This window comes from Sapajus apella, unplaced genomic scaffold (assembly GCF_009761245.1).
Source record: "Sapajus apella isolate SASKATOON/1434 unplaced genomic scaffold, GSC_monkey_1.0 scaffold74, whole genome shotgun sequence".
Taxonomy (NCBI): domain Eukaryota; kingdom Metazoa; phylum Chordata; class Mammalia; order Primates; family Cebidae; genus Sapajus; species Sapajus apella.
In genome coordinates this window covers 5,248,189-5,268,206 of record NW_022437014.1, presented here as the reverse complement: position 1 = coordinate 5,268,206, position 20,018 = coordinate 5,248,189, and the positions used below count along the sequence as shown (strand labels likewise).

Genomic DNA, 20,018 nt, shown 5'->3' with positions numbered 1-20,018 from the left:
TCACAACAGGAAAAATAGAAACTGGCCCTGCTCCAGAATGGTCTTATTGCACCATCCATTTCATAGCTCCACTTTAGGAGGATACTTTCATGGGATATTGAGTAACGTATCAAAAACAATTTAAAATTTTACAGCTGCATTTTGTTCAATTATAAGGCAAAATGAAGGAATTCCTTCCAAAAATAGAAATACTGCAAAGCATTCATTCATTCATTGCCCTATTCCAACTGGAGTTCCAAGAAATGACAGCAAAACCTGCTGCGGGAAAATGGTAAACTCCACCAAGTTTAATAATGTGACCTTCACTAAATGTGTAGCAGTTAATGACAAAAGTAGAACTATCTTTGATAACAGAAAGTGGGGGAGTGAGGACAGGGAAAGTTCCCTGACTTCATATTATTGTATATGCAGATAATCTGGTTACAAAGAGTAGCCTAGCCTTGAAAGGAGACAATGGACACCATGTTGCTGAAAGAGGGTGTGTGGAGGAATGGTTGTTTCCAGACATCCTTAGTCAATGTAGGTCACATGCAAAAAGGTATCTCAGGCCCTTTTTCCCTCCTTTATGACAACAAATTTGTGTTAATTAGGCTCTGGACTTGCTCAGAGAAGCCCAGAATTAGGCCTAAAGAATAAACATGAAAAAATCTGTGAAACCATGAAAATACATTTTTTAAAAAAGTTTTCAGGTATAATACACAAAAGCAAACAAGTTTATCTTAAAAAATATCAAGTATCACATCCATAGCCTATTCCTAATTACAATTACTTTTTAAAGCAACATTTGTCTTTGTTTACAAATACAGCAGCAGGTGATAAAATCTAGTACTCAAACTGATTGCTTACAATTTACAATACAAACAAATGTATATGTCTCAAATCACATTTTAGGCAGTTTAACTTAAAATGTATAGACAATTACATACATTAAATTTGTCATTACTGTCAATGAAAAATCACAATTTCAAGAAAATTACAAAGAACTTTCATAGAGCACACATAGTCAAGTTTACTTAATGGCAACAAGTCAGTATCTGCTAATCAGTGACAGGCAGTGAAAGTGCCTTTATCCAGGGGTAAAGTGAAGAGGCAAACAAACTATCCTGTTACTTTGCACACTTGAATTGTGCTCAACACTACAATCTTGAAAAACATTAACTCTGTTTTTAGAAAAGGTATGCCACATGTTGCCCTTTAAAATGCCCAAAGGCTGTTTATAATTTCCACCAGCAGCAACCCTAACACGTTTATCTAGGTAAACTAATAATGAATGGTGTGCTAACCAATTCTGTAATGTTACTTCTAGACTATGAGCCTCTCAAGGACAGGGATTCCCTCATAGCTGGCAAAGAACCTGGATCAAGGACAATAGCATCTACTGAATGACTCAGATGTTTTCGATAGCTAGAAGCTTGCCTGGCATTTACAAAATACTGATTTTTATTGGCAATTTTTGTTTTACATGGCAGAATTCTGAAAAGTGTCTGTCTTCAATACTAAATATTGCTTTATTAAAATCAAAAAATAGTCTTCCCTGAAAGCCACATACAACTTTCTATGCATAGTACAATAGATCAGTGTGATTTATCTAAATTTAGGCTTATGGTCTTCAAAAACTTGGAAGTTTGTGCTTAATTTCCAGGCTTTCTAACCCTGGCATTTGATAAATCTAGCTTCTGTCATTCAGGGTGAGAGAATTGAGACATTGGCACTTATTGTTAAGAAGTGTAGGCAATTGATATTTAAAGTAGGCACAGTCTTAACAAAAACTCTGAGTAGAGCTATTTTCATCTACACAAAGTTTCAAAAGCTGTACATTTAAGTGCCATAGGTAGCACTAATAATTTGTGAGGTAACATATCAAGGGCAAATTGATTGGTTTTCTAGAAAATACTCCAATAGTCCATTGTAGTGGTGTGACTGACTGAGGCAAAATATATACTTTTCTTCTCTGCCCTATTACTCTTCTCTACTGAAGACAACCTACAGTAAAGTAGACAAGGAAGTCAGTCCTTGGGTAATTAGAAAATGTATTGTCTATTTCTGAATAATCAGTGTATTACTTTACACAAAATAGGGCTGAGTCAGAGCTGTAAACGGTGTCTTTAAAAGCATGAAAAGATGAGGTGGTGGCAGGCTGGGACAGACAAGCCAAGGTTATCTGAAGCACTCCACTTGATTCTTGAGAACTGTGTGTGAATGAGGACCTAAGGTCTATGTTTTAATTTTTGTCTTTTTGGTTTCAACATTTCAAAACTTAAGATTCCAACTCCAGAAACAGTATTTCTGAACACATCTCAACTATTTCCGTTAGATGTATTTGAAAGTTCTTCCTCTGAAGCCCAAATGTCAGCATATTCTATAATCTGTATCCCCACTAAGACCAAACATACTTGCTAGCAGTCTTTTCCATAAACCAATTTCAGCCTATCATGTCTTGTATTGAAAGCAACATTATTCCCTTTTAAAAAGGAAAAAAGCCTTTCTCTGTGCCGTTCCCCATTCCTCCACTGAAACTCCTGCCTTTCTTAACTCCACACTGAACCAACCTAAAATACTTTTTGGCCCGGAATGCCAACAAGAATGGAAGAAAAGATGCTTTACAAAAATAACAAGAATATAAAAGCAAATTCTATTATCCCTTTTATCTCCATTCTTATATTTTAAAAAAAATCCCCAAAATACCAGTCGTAAAGTCCTTGAAAACAAAGGGACTACAATGGCAGTATCATTTAGGGCACATGGGCAGTATGGGTCACTAGCAAAGTTATGCTTATTGGGAGTAGCAATCCCAAATTGTATTCATAGCCCTTCATGTGCTTTAGCAACAGATTTTTCTCCCCAAATCAATGGACTTCACATTTATAGAATCCTAAAACTGCTATCTCTTCTTCCTAGTCAAATTATACCCGCTGTAGTGTTAAACTAAATACTGCTAAGCTGTCAGCTTATCCCAATGTAGGATAGCTAAAGTAACTATAAGGAGAGGTATCTTTGTAGCCATCTCACTTTTCAGATCATTTTATCCCTTCATGGTTAACTGACATTTTTTTTTTTTTTTTTTTGAGATGGAGTTTCACTCTTGTTACCCAGGCTGGAGTACAATGGCACAATCTCGGCTCACCGCAACCTCCGCCTCCTGGGTTCAGGCAATTCTCCTGCCTCAGCCTCCTGAGTAGCTGGGATTACAGGCATGCGCCACCATGCCCGGCTAATTTTTTGTAGTTTTTAGTAGAGACGGGGTTTCACCGTGTTGACCAGGATGGTCTCGATCTCTTGACCTCGTGATCCACCCGCCTTGGCCTCCCGAAGTGCTAGGATTACAGGCTTGAGCCACCGCGCCCGGCCTGGTTAACTGACATTTTGATGTTGATGACAATTCAAGCTGTGACTCCTAAGGCTACCTGCCTTGTCGACTGGGCGCTACTTTGACAAGAGTTCCATAGTATTGTAGATAGCTAACACCTGTCCTTACAGAGATGTGAAAGAAAAAATGATGACGTCTGTCACTATGGTAAGAGCCATCTAACAACTTTCCCCAATCTGAAAATATGTTAACAAGTTAGTTTCTCATTTCTAAACGCTTGAATCTATCATCTAGTTAACACAATGGAGGCTTAAACACTGAATGTTCCTCTCAAAGGTAACCATTCTGCTTTCTTAAAAGGAGGTAGCTATCAAACCAAAAAACTGGCAGCATTTGGCATTCTTGACATTTTAATTAGAGCAGAAATAAACTAAATATTTTATTTCTAAGCAAAAACAGAGCTCCAGCATAAATCCTGTTTGTCTGAGAAAATTCACAATACATTTTAGAAATCCAATGGATACATTCAAAATGTTATCTAATAAATAACAAGGTCAGGTCTACCCCAAATCTAAGAATCTGATTTAAACATAAGGTGCCAAAAAACTACTAGGGCTGTTTTTTGGTGGTTATAAACAATAATTAATATTTAAGCAATACAGTCACACTGCTTTAAACTCAGTTGCAGAGATCTACAATTTATTATTTTCAGTGTTAGAGCTAGAGGGTAATTTTTTCAAAGATGGCACTCAACTCCACTTATTTACCTGTCAACAAATACAGAACTGAACTGTTAGCCAAAAGCACTTTACAAAAAGACTCAGGAAACTATGCAGGAGACAATGACATAGCTTAACCAGACTGAGAAAGATACATTATTTTGATTCACACTTGTACAAAGAGAACAGTCATATCTGCATGACTTAAGGTTCTCTAAACACAACTGTTTTATGTTTTACACCTCTAGAGTGTGCCAGTTTAGCACATCAGGGAGGAATCAGGGGCTGTGCTCCTTCTAAAGAACCAAGGGCAACTGGGGTGGGGGTGGCTGCAGGGAATGCCCTGGGCAGAAGAGCTGCCTCAGTTTTTTGTGGGAAAGAAAACTACTTGTTGCAATTAAGCAATTCCTAGGGTTTATCTAGTTTGAGGTTCAAAACAAAGGAGAGAATTATTTCCTTCCTTGAGCTTTTTCCAAAGCAATATGCACATCTCATAATCAAATCTCAAGTAGTATAAAGAGATAATCAATTATCTAAAAATTTAATTTATATACATGTTGGCCTGGATTAAAAAGAAAAAAGTTAGTTTCCATAAAGAGCAGACTTTAGTGCTGTATGGCCCATATGACTAAAAACAAACGAAGTTTTATTAAAAGCTCAAGGATAAAAATGAACACTGGCTGTCTACTAAACTTCACATCTGACAATAATTACTGACAGTTTAAAAATGTATATCCAAAATATAACCTCAAGAGGACCAGGTTTATTTATCTGACAGAGCAGCTCAAAATGTTGAGAGGCATCATTTGTTTAGATATGAGGGGTTATTCTCAAAGTGTATTTATTTGGAGGGGAAAGTGATTATAGAAAAATACTTGAAATAAATTGCCAATGAGTCGCAGATTCTAGCAATAATCCACACATCATCTTAGATTTTTAAGTGTGTAGTTTCATAGTTTAAACAAATTCTGTCAAAGAGCTATTCAATATACTTAATCACTTTAACTTTCCATGAAAACCAAATAAAAATCACATCCGAATGATTTACTTCTATGCTTTTATCTGATTGTATACATATGATGTACTACACATCCAAGTACAAGAGGCAGTTATCTTCTCTGAGAGGTGCAAGAGTTGTTCTTTCATGAATGCCCTCTAATAGTGAAACCAGCAATTTTTATATATGCATTCATGTGCATATAGATGTACTTCAAAAAGCAAAGCGTCATCTCTTCGTCCATTGTTAACTTAATGGTAAGACTGAAATAGAAGAAAGAAAAAGTCAACTTCTAGATTTTGCAAATGGAGTTTATTAACTCCTTACTGTGGCTTAAATTTATTGCTTAATAAATCCAAAAAGCAAATTACGTCATTTACTATGGCATACACTTAACACAAAACCAAATATTTTTAGAGAATATATATATAGCAAGAAATTCAAGTTTTGGGGGTACTTTATGGTTTTTTTTTTTCCCTTTATAGCTGAAGTGGATGTCTGACTAATCTAATTGAAGATCTAACTAGTTATTTTGTGTTAAGAGTCAACAGATTTTTATTTCCTGGCCAGGTGAGGATGCTCAGGCCTGTAATCCCAGCACTTTGGGAGGCTGAGGCAGGTGGATCACTTGAGTCAGGAGTTCAAGACCAGCCTGGCCAACATGGTGAAACCCTGTCTCTACTAAAAATACAAAAATTAGCTGGGCATGGTGGCGGATGCCTGTAATCCCAGCTACTAAGGAGGTTGCGGTAAGAGAACAGCTTGAACCCAGGAGGCGGAGGTTGCAGTGAGCCAAGATCGTGCCACTGCATTTCTACCTGGGTGACAGAGCAAGACTCTGTCTCAAAAAAAAAAAAAAAGTTCCCAAATGTTTTTCCTAAGTTAAGTTCTTTACTCTGCATTTGGATACTCACTTGGCTTACCTCACAGGAGTACTTTTCTACTCAGTTATATGACCAAAACAGGCTCCTCAACTAAGATGTTAACCCCACTCTGGCGACAGTAAAGCATAAAGCATTATATGTAAACTGACAATAAAGAATAGGGGTATAATCTTGAGTTTGAGAATTGCTTGAAATATGAGCAACGTTATCTACTTATTGCCTTGGATTCTCTAAAAATCTACCTCTATCAGGCCAGACAGGTAGAGCCTGCTTGTATTGAACTGAGCTTTGGTATGATGCTACAAAACAATACTGAGAAATAATAATAAAACAAAACATCCCAATGAAATGAACTTCAGAGTTTACCTAAAGGATGCTACTGAGGACATTGCTTACTACATTACAAAGTCTCTGGGGATCTTTGGAAAATTTTTCTTTTTAGCACAAGGAATACTTAAAATAGTGCTTTCATTTTTAAATGCTTCACCTGAAGGTTTGAAATTTACTCATTTAATATATACCCACCCTCTTTTAAAACCCTAAAAGCTTTTTTAATCTTCCATCCAAAACTGGGGAGAAACAATCTTTCAGTTGTGCTTATGTACAATCAGTACATTTAAAATAACAAATTGAACACTCACATGGGGGCCACCAGGCATCGGTGGAGCACCAGAAGGTCCCGAAGGCACTTGGAAAGGATTACTGGGAGTAGGATAGAGTCCTGGTGTAGGATACGATCCTGTAGGGGCAGGATATGGTGCTGGTGGTCCCCAGGCTCCTGGTGGAACAGTGCCCCATGGAACAGGTGGTGCTGCCCCAGGGGCTTGGGGAGGAGGAGGAGCAGGATATGGCCCTGGAGATGGATATGGCATATTAGGGGTAGGATACTGCCCTCCCATTCCTGGTGCCCAAGGTCCAGAAGACATGGATCCCCATGGACCTAAAGGACCAGCTGCAGCTGGATCTGTGGGTGCACCATATGGTCTAGGTAGCTCTGGAAAGGGCATATTTGGTGTAGGATATGGCCCTGTGGGGCCAGGGCCTGGCACAGTTGGGGCTGGATAAGGACCACCAGGTGGGGGGCATGATGGTCCGGAAGGAGGAAAGGGTGCTGGGGGTCCTGGAGGTGGTCCGGTGGGAGGCACGGAGGGATACATTCCTGTTGGTGCTGGTCCAAAAGGCACAGTAGAGGGTGTTGCACTTGGTGGGAGTCCAGATGGCACCGAAGGTGGAGCACTCGGATTATTCCAAGGGTTGGAGCCTGGCCAGCCTTGAGGAGGTTGGCCAGTTTTTGTATTGCTCACTGCAGACGTTTTGGCAGGGGAGTGTTCAGGTAGTGCATCTGCCAACTGGAATACAAAACAGATACATCTTATCTATCTTATCTAGGGAAAAGTCATACCAAACACTATTATAAACCCACAGAAAATAAACAGTAAGCTATAGAGTGAGGGATTATAAACTCCAAGTACATCTTCAAAAGCTAAGCTTTTCATATAAAAAATACTCTATTTAACACAAAACTTGAGGTGTTACTTTGAATCTCAACTTTACAACACAAATTCTTCAAAGAAGCTCAAGTTTTCTAAATACAACTAATCATACGCTTCATTTCTCTGCTGTATTAATATAACAAAGCATAGTAATTAAGAGGCTAGAACAGTCAAAATATGAATTTAAATCCTGGCTTTATCTCAAAGGAGTTACATACTCCGAGATAGAGCTTCTTTTCAAAAACTGTTTTAGGGTTAACTTGAGGCTTAAATATGATAATTCATGTAGTACACTTAAAAGAGTGCCTGGTATTTAACAATTTCCAATAAATGTTGGCTTTGATTAATACTCTCAGGGTAAAAGAGAACAACAGAAGTAACATCTTAAATTTTCATTTAAGGATTCATAAATATATAGGAAACATTTCCAAACATATTATCTAAGTAAACTAAGGCAAATCACCTATCAAAATTCCTCCCCCACCCCCAAAGCCAAGAATCACAAAAAGCATCTCTTTTATTTATTTATAGACAGGGTCTCACTCTGTTGCCCAAGCAGGACTGCAATGGCATGATCATGGCTCACTATAGCCTGGAACTCTTGGGGTCAAGGGATCCTCCCAAGTAGCTAGGACTACAGGTGCACGCCATCACACCCAGCTAAAACAATCTCTTTGAAGTGAAAAGATTTATGTAGCCCACAGTTAGGGCCATGTTGTTTTTCTTAAGAAATGAAAAACTTATCATGGATAAACTCATCAACTTACCGAAAATTCATCAGACATTTTCCTAAAAAAAAGAAAGAAATGAAGGAAGAAAGAAAAATTTCAAAATCAGTGTTCACCATTTCTTAAATATTCCTTAAGGAACTTTCTATGCATACATTATTATTACTTAAATGGAATCTTTTTTGTAAAGTGTTTTTCTTTACATAGGAAAGTATTCCACACAGTTCATCCAGTTCTATCAACTTTGTCCCTTTTCATGGCTGCACATCATACACAAATGATTTGTAATTTCATTTACATTATTTTTGTAGCAGTATAGGTTGTTTTAAATATAATACAGTGAACATCTCTGAACACTTATCTTTGTTCATGAGTGAGAATCTATCACCAGGAAGAAGCACTGGTCATGTAATCTACAGAGTCAACAGATAAATTTATCGAAAATCCATTTGAAAAATCCATGTCAATTTACAGTCACTCAACTCCTTTTTTACCACTGGATATTAAAATTTATTAATTGTTTATAATGACGATACTAAAAATTAGCGTCTAATTTAAACTTACATTTCCTTTTCTTTTTTTTGGAGACAGGGTCTTACTCTGTCACTCAGGCTGGAGTGCAGTGGTGAGATCACAGCTCACTGCAGTCTTAATCTGGGCTCAAGTCATCTTCTTGTCTGTCTCCCTAATAGCTGGCACTACAGGCTTATGCCACCATGCCCCAAGAATTTCTTCAATTAAATTTTTTTTTTTTTGTACAGATAGGTATCTCAGTATGTTGCCCAGACCTGGTCTCAAACTCCTGGTCTCAAGGGACCCTCCTGCCTCAGCCTCCCAAAATGTTGGGATTATAAGCATGAGTCACGGTGTATAACCCCAAATTTAAATTTACTGATATCCTGAACTACTTTTACCAATTTTTAAATTGAAGTGTAATTAACACTCAACCAAATGCAGAGATCTTAAGAGTTTAGATTAACAAGTTCTGACAACTGTCACCAACTCTAACCACCTCAAGATATAGAACATTTTTCACTCTAGAAAGTTTACTCGTCCTTCTTTCCAATCAACTGCCATGCCCCATGGCAGTCAATTTTTGACTTAATTTTCCTTGTTCTTTGACTTTACATAAATAAAGGACTGTATGTATGTACTCTTTTTTTTTTTTTTTCCTTAAGACGGGGTTTCACTATGTTGGTCAGGTTGGTCTTGAACTCCCAACCTCAGATGATCCGCCCGCCTTGGCCTCCAAAGTGCTTGGATTACAGGCGTGAACCACTACACCCAGCCGGTTTGTACTCTTTACCTTTCATCATTTCATTGCTCAGTAGTGCATCTTTTTTTCTCAGCTTTATAACATACTAAGGAGACTAGTTCTCATAATGAGATTAAAATTTTTCTCCCAAATTCCCTTTATCTGTAGATCTCTTAAATGGCATATTTTGGTATAAAAGTTTTAAATTTCATGTAATCAAATCTATCAATATTTTCCTACATCTGGCTTCTGGCTTTTGTGATTTACTTACAAAGGCCTTCCCTACTCTGAGATTAGCCTTGCTTTCATATTTTTATGGTTTAACTTGTTTAAAATCTTCAAATTCTTCCAAAGAATAATTATCAAATAATCTATCTTTTCCCAACTAATTGGACAAGCTACCTTTACCACACTCTACTGCTGCCATTTATAAGTAGCATTTATCCAATGTTTACCGTGGAACAGGCAGTGTGCACCACCTCACTTGGTAGCTCCAGAACCTTATGACGCAAATTTTATTTTCACTCCTAGTTTACAGCTGGAGAAGAGGAAGCTTGGCAAGTTGACCTGTTTAAGGTCCCAGAGCTAATGACAAGGAGAGAAGCAGTTCAAACCCAGTATAGTTTGCCTCAAGTTTAGGCTCTTAACAAGCAGGCTACAGAGCCTCCTTCATGTCCCACAGATATTGTGGACTTTATTCTTTCCTTTTCTTTTCGAGACAGGGTCTTGCTTTGTTGCCAGGCCTGGAGTGCAGTGGCACCATCATAGCTCACTGCAGCCCTGACCTCTGAGCTCAATCGATTCTGCCCATCTAATTTTTTGTAAAAACGGGATTTCACCATGTTATCCAGGCCAGTCTTGAACTCCAGAGCTCAAATGATCTTCCTGCTGTGGCCTCCCAAAGTGTTGGGATTATAGGCGTGAGCCACCGCACCCAGCTGACTTTATTCTTTTCTACTGGTCTGCAACTGTATCATTCCATTTTAACTACAGAAGCTTTACAAAATATTTTAAATAAACATTTGAGTCACCCTACTGTTTTCTTTTTCTTCAGATTTTCCTGTATATGTATTTTTATTTTTTCCAGGTCATTAAAAAAATAAATAAACCTGTTAGCATTCTAGTTGGAAATGCATTAAATTTACAAATTAATCTAGAGGAACATCTGATATATTTAAAATGTCAAATCTTCTCTGTCAAGAACAAGATATAGTCGTCCCTTGGTATCTGAAGGAGAATGGTTCTAGGAACCCCACAGATACTCAAATCCCAGGATGCACAAGTACCTGATATAAAAATGGTATAGTAGCCGGGCGCGGTGGCTCAAGCCTGTAATCCCAGCACTTTGGGAGGCCGAGGCGGGTGGATCACGAGGTCATGAGATCGAGACCATCCTGGTCAACATGGTGAAACCCCGTCTCTACTAAAAAATACAAAAAATTAGCGGAGCATGGTGGCGCGTGCCTGTAGTCCCAGCTGCTCAGGAGGCTGAGGCAGGAGAATTGCCTGAACCCAGGAGGCGGAGGTTGCGGTGAGCCGAGATCGCGCCATTGCACTCCAGCCTGGGTAACAAGAGCGAAACTCCGTCTCAAAAAAAAAAAAAAAAAAAAAAAAAAAAAAAAAAAAGGTATAGTATTTGGATATAACCTATGCACATCCTCCTGTATAAAGCATCTCTATATTACTTAAAATAATGTAAGCACTACATAATTATATTAACTTTTATTTTCTATTGTTTCTATTGCTTCCCCCTGAATTTATTTATTTTTATATTTTATTTTTTTTGAGACAGAGTCTCACTCTGCCACCCAGGCTGGAGTGCAATAGCCTGATCTCAGCCCATTGCAACCTCTACCTGCTGGGTTCAAGCAATCCTCCTGCCTCAGCCTTGCCAGTAGCTGGGATTACAGGCACACACCCCATGCCCTAATTGTGTATTTTTAGTAGATTTCTAACTGTTAAACTTTTTCCTGTGGTTGTAAATAGGCTCTTTCATTATATTTTCTGATTGTTCATATACGGAACAGGGTTTTAAAATTTTAGTCTACAGCAGGTCCTCAAAAAATGTTTCATTCAACTTAATTTTGTTCTAATGTTTATGAGAAAAAAAGGGAGTTCCAGCTGAGGTCACTGTCAACGTGAAGTTGGCTCATTCCCCCCACATCTTAATGGGTTTTCTCCAATGCTTGAGCTTCCTCCCATATCCCAAAGATGCACATAAATGGGTGTGTGTGTCTACACAGCCCAGTATCAGTGAGTGTGGGTGTGCATGAGAGCACTCTGCGATGGGATGGCGTCCTGTTCAGGGCTAGTTCCCACCTTGGGCCCTGAATTGCCAGGAAAGGCTCTAGCCATTGAGACCCTGAACTGGAACAGGGAGGCAGATAATTATCTTACTTTTTATTCATCTTTCTTAAATGTATACACAACTCACATTCAATTTTTTTTTTGAGACAGGGTTTTGCTCTGTCACCCAGGCTGGTGTGCAGTAGTATGACCACTGCTCACCGCAACCTTGACCTCCGAGGCTCAAGTGATCCTCCTACTGAATTCAGCCTTGTAAATAGCATGGTCCACAAGCGTCCGCCACCACATCCAACTAAGTTTTAAAATTTTTAGTAGACGTCATTTAAATGTTTAATACTAGAAGCATTTAGTGATGTTTTTCTGACCAGAAATATGCTGTAGGAATTTAACTCTTGTTTATATTTAACCTAGCATAAAACTCGTTTTGCTATGCATCGCTTTGCTTAAAGTTGCACTTTCCAAGAACCCATTGATGATAAGTAAGCAATATTACTGAATTATTTTATTCTTCAAAGTTTCTCACTTGATTTCTGGGATTTCCAGGCCTCCCCACCCCCACAAAAAATCATGCCATTTGCAAAAAATAATTTTTCCTTCTCTAATATTTACGCCTCTTTTCTCTTTTGTACTTGCTAGGACTTAAAACATGAATTGTTAAGTACTGATAGCAGGCATAGCAATCTTGTTTCCAACTCTCCTGGGAATGCTTCTAACGTTTAAGTATGATTCTCAATTTTAGTTTGAGATTTTTAAAAATTACATTTAGGAAGTTTTTTATTTATGGCTATGCTATTATTCTTATTTCGTTAGTTAATAAAGAAAGCAAGAAGACATTAAATTTACAAGATTTTTCAGTATCTTTTGTTAAAATTTTTTTTAGACTTTTCAGTATCTAATGAATTGATCTCATGGTTTTTCTCCTTTGACCTATCAATACAGTATTAATATAGAGCCACCTTTGTATTCTTTTTTTTTTTTTTTTTTTTTTTTGAGACGGAGTTTCGCTCTTGTTACCCAGGCTGGAGTGCAATGGCGCGATCTCGGCTCACCGCAACCTCCGTCTCCCGGGTTCAGGCAATTCTCCTGCCTCAGCCTCCTGAGTCGCTGGGATTACAGGCACGCGCCACCATGCCCAGCTAATTTTTTGTATTTTTAGTAGAGGCGGGGTTTCACCATGTTTACCAGGATGGTCTCGATCTCTTGACCTCGTGATCCACCCGCCTCGGCCTCCCACAGTGCTGGGATTACAGGCTTGAGCCACCGCGCCCGGCCTAGAGTTTCGCTCTTGTTACCCAGGCTGCAGTGCAATGGCACGGTCTCAGCTCCCTGCAACCTCCGCCTCCTGGGTTCAGGCAATTCTCCTGCCTCAGCCTCCTGAGTAGCTGGGATTACAGGCATGCGCCACCATGCCCAGCTAATTTTTTGTATTTTTAGTAGAGACAGGGTTTCACCATGTTGACCAGGATGGTCTCGATCTCTTGACCTTGTGATCCACCTGCCTCGGCCTCCCAAAGTGCTGGGATTACAGGTGTGAGCCACCGCGCCCGGCCCACCTTTGTATTCTTAGCATATTCTTTCTTTCTTTTTTTTTTTTTAGAGACAGGGTTTCTCCATGTTGGTCAGGCTTATCTCGAACTCCTGACCTCAGGTGATCTGCCCACCTTAGACTCCCAAAAGGCTGGAGTTACAGGCATGAGCCACCACACCTGGCCTCTTAGCATCTTATTTCTAATTTTGACTTGGTTATCATGAGGAATGATAAAGGATAAGAACATGAAGGCCAAGAACCCAAGCCTATCCCAATTGCTATATCCTTTTTATTCAGAATATCAAAAAAACACATACAAACCCATTCCCAAGTTAAGGTTTAACATCACACAATAAAATTCTTAGGACTAACAGTGTAGAAAATAATGTTAAGTTGTAAGACTAACATGCTTTTTTAACAGGATTAGCTTTTCTGAAATAGAAAATGATTCTGTATCCAAGTTTACATTAATTTGGGAGTAGAGAATCAAAGCAAACCATTCAATTTCAAATGGTCTTGCTGTTCAGTTTTCAGAATTACTCTTTTCCCTCTCAACTGAGGAAAAACATACACAATATAGAGTTACCTAGTCACAGAATTACGGAAAATATATTCTGCAAGTTAGTAATAGTCAACTGACTCACAATACTACTTCAAAATGTTAAAGTTCAAAAAATCAAAGTTTGGAAGACAGGGGAGGTGCTAGAATCTTGTGATTAAATAATAAAGCCCTGAGCATAGTAATTAGTAAAAAGTTTTGTTCTACGGCACTGTCTTAGGAAAGTGACCAGCCCTCCATACCTAGAATAAACAGTGTTCACGTTAGAGTAATCCCCCCTTATCCATAGTTTCAGTTACCCAAGGTCTGAAAATATTAAATGGAAAATCCCAGAAATAAACAATTCCTAAGTTTTTTTTTTTTTTGAGACAATTCTCACTCTGTCGCCCAGGCTAAAGTGCAGTGGCCTGATCTCGACTCACTGCAACCTCTGCCTTTGGGTTTAAGCGATTCTTCTACCTAAAGCCTCCTGAGTAGCTGGGATTACAGGCACACCCAGCTACCATGCCCAGCTAATTTTTGCATTTTTGGTAGAGACAGGGTTTCACCATGTTGGATAGGCTGGTCTCGAACTCCTGGCATCAAGTATTCTGCCCACCTCGGTCTCCCAAAGTGATGGGATTACAGGCATGAGCCATTGCACCCGTCCAATTCCTAAGTTTTAAATGGGGCAAGAGTATGTTCTGAGTAGCAAAATAAAACTTTGCACCATCCTGCCTAGGATGTGAATCATCTCTTTGTCCAGTGCATCCATGCTGTATACACTATACACTATCAGTCTGTCTTGGCCATTAGATCTAAAAAGCACAGTATATTCAGGCTTCGGCAGCGTATATAAGACTTCTGTTTCAGGCATTCACTAGGGAGTGCTGCAATGTGTCCCCCAGGATAAGGCGGGGACAACTATAATTGGAACCATTCCAATTTGCTCTTTGGAGAATACTTTCATTAGAAAAGGTGAAAAACAGAGTTGCATATGAATGCTTCAATATGAGGAGAGCTGCAGAATGTAAAAAGTTTAGGTTTTCTAAAAAGTTATTCTTAGCTATGCGGTAGTAGGCACCTGTAATCCCAGCTTCTCAGGAGGCTGAGGTGGGAAGATCGCTTGAGCCCAGGAGTTAGAGACCAGCCTGGGCAATATAGTGAGATTCTGTCTTGAAAAGAAAAATGAATAAAATAAATAAATAAAAAGTTATTACAATGAGGCCAATGTAACCTTGAACTCATAAAAGAAAATTTATACTCAAGAAAGGCTTTTGGCCAGGCACGGTGGCTCACGCCTGTAATCCCAGCACTTTGGGAGGCCGAGGCGGGTGGATCACGAGGTCAAGAGATCGAGACCATCCTGGTCAACATGGTGAAACCCTGCCTCTACTAAAAATACAAAAAAATTAGCTGGGCATGGTGGCGTGTGCCTGTAATCCCAGCTACTCAGGAGGCTGAGGCAGGAGAATTGCCTGAACCCGGGAGGCGGAGGTTGCGGTGAGCCGAGATCACGCCATTGCACTCCAGCATGGGTAACAAGAGCGAAACTCAATCTCAAAAAAAAAGAGAAAGGCTTTCATTTTTTTTTTTTGGAATAATCTAAAGCTATTACTTCCAAAACTTTGTTACTATCTTATAGCATGATCCACCCATCATCTGAAAAATAATTTTTATTCTCTGAGCAGTAAGAATAGTAATTTTAAAACAGTACAAAATTTCTTTTGACATACACTAGAAGACTAAAACAACGTTTTGGAAATTCTCATGGCTGTTAGGGTAAAAAGCTGAACTCCATGAATTACTAGTGGAGTTCATGGATATTTCAGAGAGCCTTCAAATTGTGATGGAGTGATAAACAGCGTGGGACTACACAGTGATGAAACCTGGACATCAATCATTTTGATGGCATCTTTTGACAAAAATAAACTTCTCAATAAGATACCACTTTCCCATTTGTGGAAGTTATAATTCCTACCCACTGCATAAAAATTTAACAGTAACATACTTAATCTATAAAGTGCCACATAAATTTAGATATTTATTAGGCGAAACTAAGTGAAATCAGAATTTTTGGGTTGATTTGTCTAGCGTGGGGGGGATGGTATGTATCACTGAAAATATAAAATATTGGCCAGACGCAGTGACTCACAACTGTAATCTCAGCGCTTTGAGAGGCTGGGGCAGGTGGATCACCTGAGGTCAGGAGTTCAAGACCAGCCTGGCCAACATGGTGAAACCCGTCTCAACTAAAAATGCAAAAAAATTAGCTGGGTGTGGCGGTGGGCGCCTGTAATCCCAGCTACTTTGGGAGGCTGAGGCAGGAGAATTGCTTGAACGTGGGAGGCGAAGACTGCAGTGAGCCAAGATCACGCCACTGCACTCCAGCCTAGGTGATAAGAGAAATTCTGTCTCAAATATATATATACATATGTATATACATATGTATATATATAATTTAGGTAGAGTACATGCTAGTTTTTAGTATTGGTTCATTTATCTGATTGTATTTTTTACATTTAGGCAACTCAAAAAATGGGGTTTTGAAATGCTCAAAAATCTGAAACTTTCTGAGTGCCAACATGCCACTCAAAGGGGATTTTGGATGCTCAACCTGTGTAATATTAAAAAAAAAAAAAAAAAAAACCCCAAATCTGAAACACTTCTGATTCTAAGCATTTGGGATAAGGGATATGCAACCTGCAGTATTTCTTGGCATTTAGTTATATGCTTATTGGAATATATGTGCCAAACGATGTGTTGGGCTTTAGAGAAATCAGTAGTATTGCATGGAGATTCCTGAGATGTGATGTCTTTAGCAGTCTATAAGGACCATAAAAGCTGGGAGAAGGCTAACGCCCTTTTCGGCCTTAGCCCACCTGTACCCAGGTGGGGAAAAAAAGAAAAAAAAAGCTGGGAGAAGAATTATGCCCAGTGGTGAAATGGGACCGAGGGAAAGAAGAGCAGTTAGTGTAAAAACTGGGAGAATCTGTGGGGAAGTATAAGCATTCAGATTGGTTAGAAAATAGCAAGAAAGAGAAGGCCTAAGAAAGTCTTAGCAGAGACTTTAGATGAAGGTCTGACTTATTTCACTAAGAGTCGGCTCATCTGAATGAACCTGCTTCTTCAACTATAAAGAACAGGCCATACTATTTGTGAAAAGCACACAGTCCAAAAAAAAAAAAGGCCAGTAATGTTATGAGGAACTAAATGGGACTCTGCCCAGCCAAGTGCCTAAAATAGTGCTTGGGTGGAAAACAAGTACCAAATTCTCTTGTCTTTCTTTGTATATGGGTATCTAGCTTACAGGTAAAAGAGTGAATGCTAATGTATGGCTATCTAGCTAAAACTGCAGCTCTTCGCTGGTTGGTTCCACCAGAGCTGACAAGTCCAACTCTCCAAACTTGAGGCAAAGTAAGATTGCATCATAGATTTGCTGTGAGACTAGATGATAAACAAATCTCTTAGTCACTCCCTGGAATACAGCAACAACTCAGCAGATACTAGCTTTTATGATGGCTACTTTTAGGTCCATAAATCTTTATCTGCTCTTCTCAATCCAGAGACCTCTGAAAATGAAAGAAACTTTCCCAAGTTTGGCAGAAAACTTACATGGTGGCAAAACTTGACCTGAGACTATTTATAGTTTCTATTAGGCCCCACTTAGAATGAATGTTCACATCTATTTCGGCAAATATTAATGTTGGATTATGCGGTGTCCCACTCTGCTGGGGGTGTTAATCTCTTGTCTAATATGTTGTCTTTCTAAAAAGATAAAGATAAAACCTAAGGATTTTTGAAATCAAAACCCACTAGCTTCAAGAGTTTCAGCTAAGAGACTGGGGATGGATATTATCCATTCCTCCTGGAAAGAGGAACAGAACATTCCAATATCTGCAATTCCTTCCAAAAGTTTCTGAAGCAAACTTGCTTTGCATTGCGGGCTCAGAGATGCCGGCATGAAAAATTTCTATTCTTCCCCCAAAGAACAGCATTGAACAAAGAACTCAGGAAATGTTTCTGAAGGCTACCTTTGCCTGTAATAAGGGTTCGTTTTCAAAACAGACCTTTACAACTCCCAAGTGTGTATTTCTCTAGCAGTAAAGGTAAAAAAAAAATTTTCAGTCGAGTGATTCTGGCCTGATGCTTTAACACTGGAATCTTTTACCTACTAAAAGCTGTACTCTTGGTTTTCAAGGTAAAGAGGAAAATGCTCCAGCTATGTATAAGCTGTCGTAGGTATGTGCGCCTCAGTCCTAAAAAAGGAGATCACTGAACATCTGCCCTTCTCGTGGTTTGCCCTGGGTATTCACCTAATGTAGCCGTGAGCAATTCCTCTAGCAAGTCATAACCAGAACGTTGTCACACTGCGGATTATTAACAAGCGTACGAGATTCTTAGAATCTTTTAAGGCCTTTCCCTTTTTATTAGAAATTAATGAATGGGTATAATGGAGTGTGGGTAGTGAGGAAATCGGGGCCAAGGGGCACGAGGCCGGCAGCCCTTTAGGGACGCACAAACAAAGGGAGTCCGGGATCAACCAGAGCGAACCGGCCTCGGAGCGGGTCGCGCCCGCCGAGGAGTGGGGGAGGGGCCGGCCCGCGCCCGCCCCGCCCCGCAGCCAGATCTGACGTCAGGCGCCCAGAAACCCGTCGGCCGCGACGTCAGCGGCCTCCGAAGCCTTCTCCCTGGGGGGCGATCCGGAGGCAACCCGCAGCGTGGTGGAATACGACCGAGAGAACCCCTCAGCTCCGGTCCCAGGGAGGCGACCACGGCCCGAGCACTGGACGTAACTCGACGCACCTCCGTTACCGCGTCCGCTCCCCGCTTGGCCGCGCCCGCGGGATCCGCAGCCCCAGCTCCCCGATTCCCCTCCACGACTCCCACCAGTACCGAAGCAGCCTCACCCGGCAAGATCCGAGACCGCAGTAGGGTCTAGAAGCGGCGATGGGTCCGAGGGACTGGGCCCTGAAGAAGCGGGCGCAGCCTGACTGACGGCGGCGAGAGCAGCGGCGGCAACAGCAGCAGCAGCGCGCGACTCCTCCTGGCGCCGGAACAGGAAGCGCCAAGCGCACCGCCTCCGCCCGCGCACCCCCTCCCCTCGGGCCGTGCCGCGTGCGCCCCCCGCAGGCCTCTGGCGGTACTGCGGCCCGCCGGACCTGGGGGGCTGGGATCCACCTGGCCCCCGCCCGGGGCCTCTTTCCCCTGGTGGGCGGGCTGAAAGCTCCCGGAGTTTCCGGAGTTCCGAGGACTCGGAGGAAATGCCAGTGGCCTGCAATATTCAGGGCAGCCCGGCGGAAATTGCTAACTTGTCTTGAGTGGCTTGAGGGCTGGTTCTGAATTCCCTTTGCTCAGCGGTTTTTACAGCCAGGCCTCGAAGAAGGCTGGGTACGGACGCGTTCAGATTTCAGCCTGACCAGAGGACTCAGATACTGGGCCACAAGTGGGGAGAGGGAAAAGATTAATTCAGGAAAGGGAAGACGTTTGCAAATTAGCTTGATAAATTGACGTGTTGTCTTTGCACATTTTTCCTCATCAGTGCCTCTTCTCCCATGTTTTGTTGTTGTTGTTTTTGAGACGGGCCTCTGTTACCCAGGCTGGAGTGCAGTCGCGCGATCTCGGCTCGCTGCAACCTCTGCCTGCTGGTCTCAAGCGATCCTCCCATCTTAGCCTCCGGGTAGCTGGGACTACAGGCGTGTGCCACCACACCCGGTTGATTTTTGCATTTTTGGTAGAGATGGGGTCTCACCCTGCTAGCCTCAAGCGATCCCCCCCACCCTTCGACCTCTCAAAGTGCTGGTATTACAGGTGTGAGCCACTGCGCCTGGCCCTCATGTTCATTTTTGAATAAACATCATCTCCTGTGTCAGGCACAGATGACATGATGACCCCAGTCAAGGAACCTACTAACTAGGTTAGAAGATGTGATAATTATATGGTGTGCAAAATATATACATATATGCAATATACTTTTTTCTTTGAGACGGAGTGTCATGTCTGTTGTCAGACTGGAGTGCAGTGGCGTGATCTCGGCTCACTGCAACTTCCACCTCCCGGGTTCAAGTGATTCTCGTGCCTCAGCCTCCGGAGTAGCTGGGACTACAGGCGCACTTCACACGCCCGGCTAATTTTTGTATTTTTAGCAGAGACGGAGTTTCACCATGTTGGCCAGGATGGTCTCCATCTCTTAACCGCGTGATTGGCCTCCCAAAGAGTTGGGATTACAGGCGTGAGCCACGTGCACGGCCAATATACATTT

At 40.9% G+C, this 20,018-nt stretch overlaps 1 protein-coding gene across 1 annotated transcript; it reads right to left on the bottom strand.

The window, feature by feature from the left end:
* Positions 1-557: 557 nt before the first annotated feature.
* MAPK1IP1L (mitogen-activated protein kinase 1 interacting protein 1 like) lies at positions 558-18,861 on the bottom strand. The gene is made up of 5 exons (XM_032251130.1): positions 18,667-18,861; positions 8,168-8,189; positions 6,549-7,256; positions 3,357-5,286; positions 558-3,040 (listed from the first exon to the last, which is right to left on the bottom strand). Exons 2-4 carry the CDS (start codon positions 8,183-8,185, stop codon positions 5,275-5,277), a joined length of 738 nt encoding a protein of 245 aa, XP_032107021.1. The 5' UTR covers positions 8,186-8,189; positions 18,667-18,861; the 3' UTR covers positions 558-3,040; positions 3,357-5,274.
* Between the last annotated feature and the right edge of the window lie 1,157 nt (positions 18,862-20,018).